Source organism: Enhydra lutris, unplaced genomic scaffold, assembly GCF_002288905.1.
Source record: "Enhydra lutris kenyoni isolate GAN:26980312 unplaced genomic scaffold, ASM228890v2 scaffoldscaffold94, whole genome shotgun sequence".
In the NCBI taxonomy this organism is placed as follows: Eukaryota; Metazoa; Chordata; class Mammalia; order Carnivora; family Mustelidae; genus Enhydra; species Enhydra lutris.
Genome location: NW_019154178.1, coordinates 4,576,442 through 4,586,999, shown reverse-complemented (window position 1 = coordinate 4,586,999; position 10,558 = coordinate 4,576,442). Strand labels below are relative to the sequence as shown.

Here is a 10,558-nt window from a genome sequence, read left to right as displayed (position 1 = left end):
AACCCTGCAGGGCTCAGGGCACAAGGCAGGAAGGCTGGCAGCCTCATTTATGGGCCCCAAACTGTAAGGAGGTGGCAATTAGCCCTCAGTGGGTCAAAGGAGAACAACAATGTGCTTTGCCTTTTTTTTTTTTTTTTCCTTTTTTTTTTTTTTTTTTTAATTTTATTTTTTATAAACATATATTTTTATCCCCAGGGGTACAGGTCTGTGAATCGCCAGGTTTACACACTTCACAGCACTCATCATTGTGCTTTGCCTTTTTAGGCTTTGAGGGGCTCCTGTGTGGAGCCTTCAAAAGTGGCTGTTCTTCTAGAAGCATCTAGGCCCTCAGTCTCTCCCAACATGCATCCCCAAGTCTCTAAAACCAGCCTCATCTGAGCCAGTAACACTGCCGCTGGCGGACCCTGTCTTCTGGTTCAATATGGGGTCTGCGCCCCACTCACTGCTGAGAGCTCTGGCACCCCACAGCCCGTCACCCGGGGAGCTGCACTGGGGGCAGGCTTAGGCTGTGAAGCAGAACTCCTGGGGTTACGATTTAGGGGATTAGGTTGCTTTAGGTGGGCTCGTGTATACGTGGAACTCTCTCCCCAGCCCTGGGACCTCTGTTCACTCACTGAGCTATGATGAGAGGACACTGGTGTTCCTCTAGAGCAAAGGGGTGAACATTCTAGCCAGTCTGGGACTTAGCAGGTAGACACTGAAGTCTTTCTGTCTCATAAATAAAACCTCACTTTGGATCCCCACACATCACCCTGCCTATAGAACAGCAACTCATGTCCTAAACGGAACCATCGTCCGTCCAAACTCAAGTCCCCCACTCAGATCGAACAAATTCTTGCAGCAAGAGGCCCAGCCCGAGTCAGTGTCAGCCCCACCTTCAGCTTCCCGACTGTGAATTCCCAGGCTGTGAATGCAAGGGAGCCCCGGGTTCGTGCCTTGTCCTAACACGGACCGGCTGGGGACCTGCGCTGCATGCCCCAGCCTCAGCTCCTGCTGTTAATCTAGCTTAATCTAGGCTTTGTTCCCCTCCTGGCCTCAAGGCTGACCTTGAGCTCATTGGCGATCCCAACTAACTGACCCAGGTTTCACCCTGATTCTGGCAGGAACCATCAGGACCCAACCTACCAACCCTATACTCCAGTCTGTCCAATCTCCTCCTTCCTGCGCACGGTTCTCCCCCTGCCCATCCCTGACCTTCCGTGCTTTTCCCCTGCGTGTGGGTCTACGATCCCACAGGGCCACGGAGCCCTTTCCTGGGGCCACTCTGAGAGTCAGGATGCCTGGCTGTCCCCCACTTTGTCAGGCCCACAGCAGCCCCTGGAGTGTGTACCCGCCTGTGGGGTGGGGAATGATAATCCCTGTTCTGAGCGTGCAGGACAATCCCATAAACCTTGAAATAAACAAGGAAATAAGGATATTCGCTGGTACGTCAGAGCACCCTGTCATTGCCGGAGAGCGCAGTGGAGTGGTACGGAGCGCGGAGATGCGTGGATCCCTCGTGCTTCCTGGTTGGGCTGCCGCTGAGCCCGGAGCTTTCCCCAAGACTCTCCCCCAACCCCTGCCAGGGAGGGGGAGGCCCTGGGTTCCTTTGAGGGAGCTGAGCCGCTGCAACCGGCCAGTCAAGAACACCACCATCGTGTGCGGGCAGCCCTGGGACACCCTGGCCCAGAGACCAGTAGTGGGCCTGGTGCTCTGCCTTGTGCCCTTCCCTGCCAGGACCTCCCCACCCAGCTCCAGCCTGCCCAGAGCTGCGCTGGCCTTGTCACCCCAGTGAGCTGTCCAGGTCACAAGGGTCCTGGTCTGCCTTTCTGGGCAGAGAAGCAAGGACACCAAATGGTCCCTAAAATAAGTACACACAGCAGAGATGTGGCTCATGTCGGGTGAGCAGGTGCACATGGGCTTGCCACCCCAGTCCCCCACTCTCCTGGGGCTGTTCCTGCCAGTCCCCTGGCGGCCCCGGTGGCCCGTGCTCTCCCCTCACTCCCTCCACATACCCTGGTTCCTCTCCTGCCAAGCCCCGCTGCAATGGTGTTGGTTCTGCAGGGATGGGGGCTTGATCCCCCAACAGCCCTGCTCCCAGGGATCCCCTGTGCTCAGGGCTGACATCACCCAGGTATGGGTGGGGGGCACAGCTCTGGAGGGAGGAAGACCCCCATGCCCAGATACCCTTTTCTCTCAGCTCTGGAGGCTTGACTCCCTTTGAAAGGCCAGAAGCCTCCCGGGGAAGGTGGGCTAGACATTCTCTGGTCCCTTTCATCTGCCTGGGCCTTCCCTCCAGCCTATGTCCCCTTCCCAGCAGGCCACTTCCCACAGACCTCCACGTGGGGGGGTGTCCCCAGGGTCTGGATGCTGGAAGCAGGGACTTGGAATGCTGGAGCCTGCAGGGGAGGCTGGGTCAGGCCTGGGCTCAGTATTAACCCTCCAAGGCCTGGCCGCCCTTCCTCCCCAAGCCTGACTCTCCTTCCACTTCCCCATTTCCCCCAGGGAAGGAGGTGACAAATGAGTGGTGAGGGGAGCCCTGTGGACGCTGTGAAATGGGGCGACTGTTGTTACCCCGAGGATGGGGCCAGGAGGAAGTGGAAGTTTAACAGGAGCCTAATTACAAGACCCGCTGGCCGCCCTGCGCCACTCTCGGGATCGGGAAGAGCTTGGGTGAGGGCTGGGTAATGCCTGGGTAGGCCACTCTGTCACCCCGATAATTAGGGTTCCTGGGGCTCCTCCCCAAGGCGGGGACCAGGCCCCCTCCCTCCCATAGAAATAACTCCGGCCGCGGCTGGGCACTCATTGCACCTTCCTGCCACCCCGGGCAGTGTCTGGGCCCTCAGTCCCCCCTCCCTCCACCCGTCCCCACACGCCCACCGCCACCACCGGCCCCCGGGAAACCCAGCCCAGGCGGAGGAGACACGGAGCCTAGAGACATGGGAGTTCGAGGAGCACTCCGCCTTCTGCTCGTGTGCCTGAGCCCAGGTATGCGCTGGACATCGGGCAGGGACGCCCACACGACGCTGGGGCCAAGGGGGCAGGTAGAGGGGCATCGAGGGCCCCGCAGAGGAGCCTGGGGGTGGTCAGAGACGCCTGCTGCCCGCCCCCGGTGCATATGGCCAAGGGGTCATCCTCAGGAGAGCCCTGTGCCCGAGGGTTTGGGGCACGTGTCTGTGGGGCAGGAGTCCCCGATGGATCTCGGCTGTGCCTGTGAGCCGGGCGGGGCTCAGACACGCATGCACCTGTGCATGGGAGCCCAGGCCTGCCTGGGGGACTCAGGGCTCTGAGGGTGGGGCAGGGGGTCAGGTGAGCAGCAAAGCGGGAGGTGCCGAGGAGGAGCCGGGAAAGACCCCTCTCCTCGGCGTGTGCTGGTCCCAGAGTGCGGACCCCCCGGCCCCAGGCTAGCGTCAAGGGCCTGGCGGTGCTTGCCACGAGAAGGCAGAGCCTCGGCATAGTCTGTGGGGGCAAGGACAGACCCTGCTCCAGGCCCCTGAGCTCTGAGAGGCCCTGGGAAGCGCCACACCCCTGGCATGAGGCCTGAGGAGGGCGAGGAGGGAGCTGCCCAGAGCCCCCTCACCCCAGCAGGGCACACCTGAGAGCAGGGCTGGGGAGCAGATGCTGTGGCCGCCTGCCCGGGCTGGGGCAAGTCCCAGCATGGGCCGTTCTGTGTGGGTCTCGCTGGAAATGGCTCCGAGACCCTCAGGGGTTCTGGATTCGGCAAGAAGGGCTTTGTGGGAGGAACTCGGGAAGGGGAGCACATTTTCAGCCTTTGTTCATGCTCGTGTGTGTGCATGTGTGTACATGTGAGAGAGAGAGATTGTATTGTCAACAAGGTGCTTGCAGAGCCCCTGGGCCGCTGCGAGCAGGTCGGCAGGGCCCACTCGGGACGCGTCCATGTGTGTGGTGTGGGTGCAGGAGGGCAGACCCCGCGCTCCAGTACTCTCTCCTGAGGGCTGCCCGTTGTCCCCTCCCCCACCTCCAGAGGGAGGGTGAGCAGCTGGGGAAGCAGCTTGAGTATTCATGGAGAGTTTACAAGCTGAGAGCAGGAAGTGCAGCCCCTACCCTGTGCCCTTGTGGGGGACCATGCATCGCCACTGCCCCTGTCCTTCCTCCCTCTCTGTGCTGACCAGCTCTCTCTCCCACCCTGGCTTTCTTCCCTCTCTCCAATCTCTCTCTTCTCTCCCATTTCCTGGAATAGGTCCTTAGTGCCACAGCATGAGGGACCAAGGTGAGACAGCAGGAACGACTTCCTCAGGGTAGCGTGAAGGGGTGTGGAAAGGCTGGAGCCCTGGGTGGAGGTTGAGAGGCTGGTGAGGCTGGCCTGGGACCGCGGAGGGTGGAGGCACTCTCATTCAGCCTGTCCCTCCTTCCCAATGCCCAGACCCTCCTGCCCACTAGCCCCTGGGGATGGGACAGCTGGCCCCCTGGGGATGGGGACAGGCCTCAGGGCTGTGGGTTGCTCCCAGAAGCTCTTCCTCAGGGTGGAGCCTGTGCTCTCCGCTGAGCCGGCCCATCCCTGGAGTGCCTCCTGCTGCCCGGGGAACTGGCAGTCAGCACTAGGATCCTTATCTCAGGAGAGCGGGTGTTCTCTTGGCCTGGGGCTGGAGGAGGCATCCCCGGATCCCGTTAGCGCCCAGTGGCCAGCCTGCCTGCTTCGGGTCCCTCTGGAAGCTATGGGGTTAGGGCTGCTGCCCCACCAGGGTCCCCGGGGGCAAGCTCAGTGATTCTTGAGGGCTCCGGGGCTGTTGAGAGGGCCCCTGCTGGCTCTCTAGAACTGGGTTAAGCTTCTGAAGATGTGTCTGGTCTTGAAGGAATGCACACGAGGACTCTGGGAGTGTGCGGCGGGTGTGTCTTCCAGGTGAATGCAAACTGGTGTCAGTGTGCGGGTGCGGGTCCGTCCAGGTCGGACAGTGTCTGGGTGGGCAGGGCGGTGGGACGGCACAGGCGCACAGCTGCATCCGGACAGTTTGCCAAAGTGTGTTGCTGTGTGGTTGTGACCACGCGTCACTGCACGTGTGTGTGATACACACTCTCTACCAAGAACGCAGGCCCCAGAAAGATCAAGGGAAGGGCGGAGCCGAAGGAGAGGCTGAGACCTGAGACCAGGGCTGGGGTTCCAGAGGATTTGCCGGCTGTCCTGAGCACAGGGGGAGAGAGAGCCCGGCTGGGCCAGGGGCCTGGGAGGTGGAGCCTCCTGCCCTGCCTGCCAAGGTTGGGGCCCTGGCACCCCTCCCCCTTTGTCTTCCTCTCTGGGTCCAACCGGTTGGGGCTAGCGCTTGCCTGGGGCTTCAGATTAGGGAGGGCAAGGAGCCCAGTCCTGAGCTTCGGGATCCTGGCCCCTCACCAGGGCTGACTCAGCGCAGCTCAGGCTGTTCGGAGTGGGAGGAGCCCCAAGTGGAGCGAGCAGGAGAGGGCGGCTACCCTGAGCCGTACCGTCGTATAGGGAAGGACACAAGACCACGATGCCATGTCACCACGCGAGGCTCTGACTGTGCTGCAGAGGCACGGGCCATATTCCAGACACCCAGCGTCCCTCACCATCAGACAAAAACCATGAGACAGGAGCCTGGCTACCTCCTGTCGCGCACGGGCACAGACGATCGCTCAGAGCACTTATACAGCGGGTCACACGCAGCCACACCCAGGCTTGCGGCCACAGACACGCAGGGTCACACACAGAGACGCACACACAAGCATGACCAGCCATCTGCTCCTTGGGACGGAAAGGGACCCTGGAGGCCGTGGTGCCCATCCTCCTAGAGCCGGTGTGCCTCCCTGGCCAGAGGAGACGTCTCTTCACAAGCCCGGCTTCTCCATCAGAGCATTTAACGACTCTGGTTCTTTCATTCGCTCAAACACACACACACACACGCACACACAGTCCTGTGTGTATAAGACACCCTGGTTATATGCAGGAGGATCCCTACAGTACACCTGAGCAGCCACAAATACTCATAAGCACACAATGTGTACACATGTGCACACACAATCATGCATGCACACACGCAAGCACACGTAACAGGAATACACATGTGAACAGTGTTCAGGTACCATCCCACACTAGTGTAGACTGTAGACACGTACACAAGTACGCACAGACATGCACAGACCAATCCCTGCCGCCTCTGTCTCTCTCTGTCTCTCTCTCTCTCTGTCACACACACACACACACACAATGGGGGGCGGCGGCTCCTTCCCACTGAGAATGGTGGAGAGAGGGGCTGGAGCTCATGCCCCCACTTCCCCGTCTTCTCCACCCCCATCTGCCCCTCCCCCAGCGCTGCTGACTGCTGTGCGGATCAACGGGGATGGCCAGGAGGTCCTGTACCTGGCGGAAGGTGATAACGTGAGACTGGGCTGCCCCTACATCCTGGACCCTGAGGACTATGGCCCCAATGGACTGGACATCGAGTGGATGCAGCTCAATTCAGACCCCTCCCATCGGGAGAATGTAGTGAGTGTCTGGCTTACCGCCTTACCCTGTGCTTCATGGTGTCAACCTGTAGGGCTGCTGACACCCTCCGGGGAAAAGGGAGGGCAGAGAAGCAAATGAAGACCTTGAACTTCCCCCACGGCCTCTCTGGGAAAAGGGGCTACAGGGGGAGGGCTCTGCCATCACAAGTCACACCTCACCCGCCTACCCCCACCTGCTGCATACGGCACTTGGGAGGCCTCAGGGCAGTCCCAGCCCGACCTTGCGCTTTCCAAAGCGCCTGATCTCATCTGCTCTCACGCACTCACCATGGGGTTAGGGTCGGGTTTCATGACTACCATGGCTACCCTCCACAGGGACTCCGCGAAGTTCAGCGAGGCTCCTGAGGACGCCGAGCCACGCGGGGCCCCTTGCTCTGCCTGTGTCACATGTCTGTGCTCTCCTCTTCCTCACAGTTCCTGAGCTACCAGGACAAGAGGATCAATCACGGCAACCTCCCCCACCTGCAGCAGAGGGTCCGCTTCGCCGCCTCGGACCCCAGCCAGTACGATGCCTCCATCAACCTCATGAACCTGCAGGTGTCGGACACGGCCACTTACGAGTGCAGGGTGAAGAAGACAACCATGGCCAGCCGGAAGGTCATCGTCACTGTCCAAGGTACCGCCGGGTGCCTCCGGGCGCCCCTGACGCAGGCTGCGGCGCCTCTGGGCGGGGCCCTGGCTCACACCTGCCTCATTCTCCGCAGCTCGGCCTGCGGTGCCCATGTGCTGGTCCGAGGGCCACATGACCCGTGGCAACGACGTGGTGCTGAAGTGTTTTGCCAACGGCGGCACCCCGCCGCTCTCCTACAAGTGGGCCAAGATCAGCGGGCACACCCGCCCCTACCGGGCCGGCTCCTACCACTCCCAGCACAGCTTCCATTCCGAGCTCTCCTACCAGGAGTCCTTCCACAGCTCCCTGAACCAAGGTGGGACTGGGCGAGCAGCGGGCCCCAGGGTGCAGAGGGCACGGTCTGGGACAGATAGGTAAGAGCGAGGCTCGGCTCCTGGATGCACCACTGGTTGGCGGCAAGACTCAGGCAAGCGGCTGCACGTTGCTCTGCCTTGGCTTCCCTCCCGCAGAAAAGGAATAATAACATCTACCTTCCAGGGCCGTGTGAGGAGGAAATGGGGGGAGACTGGGAGAAGCTGCGCATGACTCACAACCAGAGAGTATCAGGGCTGGAGGGGCCTTTACAAATTCTCGGGTCTAACCTTGTTCTCCCTGTACAAAGAAGGACATCAAGGCCTGGGGAGGGGATGCATTTCCCTAAGGTCACAGAATGAACGAAGGGTGTCTCTGTGCTGGTGCTGGGAGAGGGGCCTGCCTTGCCTCTCTGTTTCAGCTGGGGGAAAGGGACTCACCTGGAGACTGGGGTGGGCCTCCACCTTTCGGCCCCCACAGCAGCCTAGGCCCGGGTGGCGCTCTCAGACACCGGGCCCCTGGGCCTCGCTCCAGCCCCCTGGCGCTCTTTAGTTTCAGGTCTGAACAACGGTGACCTGCTGCTGAAGGACATCTCCCGCGAGGACGACGGACTCTACCAGTGTACAGTGGCCAACCACGTGGGCTACAGTGTGTGTGTGGTGGAGGTGAAGGTCTCAGGTAGGTGCAGTGGCTGTGGCCCTGGGGGCCCGGGGACCAGAGGGCGGGGCTGAAGGAATCTGGGCTGTGTTTGGAGGCCCCCCCCCCTCTGCCAGCCCATTGCCATTAGTGCCTGAGGCTCTGCTGGGGGCTGCCAGGAAGCCCTGGGAGAAACATGCACTTAGCGGGGTCCCTTGCCTCTCCCCATCCTTCCTCACTGGGTGTCCCAGGGCCCTGAGATGGCCTGGGATCCTGGCTCTCCTTCCCACCGAGCGCCTGCCCCGGACTGTCCCGGTGAGCGGCTCCCGACCTTCTTACTTCTCTCCACAGACTCCCGGCGCGTCGGCATGATCATAGGCGCAGTGCTGGGCTCTCTGCTCATGCTGGGCTGTCTGCTGGTGGGCATCTGGGGGCTCATCTGCTGCTGCTGCGGGGGCCAGGGGGCCGGCGGCGCCCGCGGTGCCTTCGGCTACGGCAACGGCGTTGGCGGCGGGGTCGGCGGCGGCGGGGCCTGCGGCGACTTGGCTAGTGAGATCAGGTAAAACCTGATGCATGGTGCATGCCGCCAAGTGGCGGGGGACCGGCGCCCTGCCCTCCTCACCCCCGCCTGCCGCCCGCCGGCGGGACCCCCACCCCCACCCTGCCTGCCATCGCCAGGAGTGCTGGGACCGCAGCATGTCGACCTGCCACTCGTCTGGCTCCTCCCCCTCCCGCGCCGGTCTTCACCTCTACCCCCTGCCCTCCGTTTCCCTCCTGTCGGTGCACCTCTCTGTCCGTCTCGTCTAGACTGTAAGCTCCTGGAGGGCAGGGTCTGTATTTTTGCGTGTTTCCCCTGTTTCGCGCCGGTGATAATTCTGGACATGCTTATTCAAGAAGAGTCAATAGTAAGAATAGTGTTAATAACATACAGAAACCACCTAGTAATAAAAATAGAACAAGACTAGTCGTGCTAATGGCTGCAGTGCCCTGGGGATGGAGGAAGGGATGGAGCAGGAGGTTGAGGGGCAGAGGTGTGGAGAAGAGAAAGCGAGAGGCCAGGCTGGTGTTAGCTACGGAGAGAAGGACAGGTAAGGCCGCCCCTCCTGGGTCCCCGCGCCTCCCTTCCCGCGAAGGCGGACGGAGGTGCGCACGTCAGACGGGGCCGCAGGGCGCCTGACGGGGCTGCCGGACAGGCTCTGTCTGCGGCGTACAGACGGTGGCCCCGGGGTCGCCGACCCGGAGGAGGCAGAGGAGTGCAGGTGGAGGCCGAGGGAGAGGCGAGGCGCAGGCGGAGGGAGGCGCGGGGCCGAGAGGCTGCCGGCGCCCCCGGCTCCCGCCAGGCCGTGCCCACGCCGCGCCCGGAGGATCCCGCTCACCCGCCCGCCTGTTGTTTCCACAGAGAGGACGCCGAGGCGCCCGGGTGCAAGGCCAGCGGGCGCGGCCGCAGCGTCACCCACCTGCTGGGGTACCCGACGCAGACCGTCAGCCGCTCCCTGCGCCGCAAGTACGCGCCCCCGCCCTGCGGCGGCCCCGAGGATGTGGCCCTGGCGCCCTGCGCCGCCGCCGCCGGCCCCTGCGAAGCGGGCCCCTCCCCGGTCTACGTCAAGGTCAAGAGCGCGGAGCCCGCCGACTGCGCCGAGGGGCCGCGGCAGCGCACCGACGGCCTCCTGGTGTGAGCGCGCCGCGGGGCCGCCCGCCCGCCGCTGGGAATGCGCTCGGCCCCGGGCCCGCCGCGCCCGCCCCGCGCCTCCGGGCCACGGGGGCCCGCGGCGCCTCCTCGGGGCCCGGGCGAGAGGGGCGCGGGGGCCGGGAGCGGGAGGGAGGGGGCAGCGCCGAGCGCGGTCGAAGCGAACGCCCGGCGTCTCCAGCCCAGCCGGGGGGCCCCGGGACCGGGGAGGGGGCGCGGGTCCGGACTGGCTGGTGGCGCGGGAGAGCTGAGCTCCCCGGCGGCAGTGTTAGCACAATAAAGCACCTGTAAGACCTCAGACTGTGCCGGCTGTGGTTCCGCCGAGGGGCGACGCGGGCCGGGGACGCGGGCGGCTGCTCCCGGGCGGGGGCTGCCCTCCCGCCCTTCCTCCCTCCCACCTCTGGCAGGCGGCGGGCGGGCGGGAAGGGGTTGCGGGGGTCGGGGGTGGATGGGGCAACTGTACCCTACGTCCCGCTTTCCCTTCCCATTCTGGAAGGTAGAGGAGGGGAACCGGGGGCCTGGCCGAGTTGACCTCCCCGAAGGTTCCCAGCCATCCTCCGCACTCTTCGTCCTCCTCCCACATCTCTGTCCTCCTCCTTCCTCCTCTCTTCCGGGCGTATGCCTTCCTTCTCAACTGCCAGGAAGGGTTTCAGAGCCCCACTCTGGGGTAGAAGACCTCTGAGGGCCTCAAAAGTAACCGCTCCCCCCCACGCCCCCCTTTAATGGAAAACGACGGACATTTTTTGAGAACCCACTAAGGGCCAGGTGCTTTCCAATATTTTTGTCTTCTTTAATCGTTCCTTTAGTCGTATGATGTCGTGAGCTGTCCCCTCGTGCAGATGGAAGAAACCAGGGCT

The 10,558-nt window shown here is 62.8% G+C and overlaps 1 protein-coding gene across 1 annotated transcript; it reads left to right on the top strand.

Annotated features, from left to right (window-relative positions):
* The first annotated feature begins 2,918 nt into the window (after positions 1-2,918).
* LOC111139058 (V-set and immunoglobulin domain-containing protein 8) lies at positions 2,919-9,690 on the top strand. The gene is made up of 7 exons (XM_022491183.1): positions 2,919-2,967; positions 6,261-6,436; positions 6,871-7,072; positions 7,161-7,382; positions 7,937-8,056; positions 8,366-8,573; positions 9,414-9,690. The coding sequence occupies exons 1-7, from the start codon at positions 2,919-2,921 to the stop codon at positions 9,688-9,690; spliced, it is 1,254 nt and encodes a 417-aa protein (XP_022346891.1).
* The last annotated feature ends 868 nt before the right edge of the window (positions 9,691-10,558 follow it).

Excerpts from the sequence above, each read along its gene's own strand:
- LOC111139058 (XM_022491183.1), top strand. The coding sequence starts at position 2,919 with ATGGGAGTTCGAGGAGCACTCCGCCTTCTGCTCGTGTGCCTGAGCCCA. Across the intron at positions 2,968-6,260 it reads GCTCGTGTGCCTGAGCCCAG|CGCTGCTGACTGCTGTGCGG; the intron begins GTATGCGCTGGA and ends CCCCTCCCCCAG. Across the intron at positions 7,073-7,160 it reads GGTCATCGTCACTGTCCAAG|CTCGGCCTGCGGTGCCCATG; the intron begins GTACCGCCGGGT and ends CATTCTCCGCAG.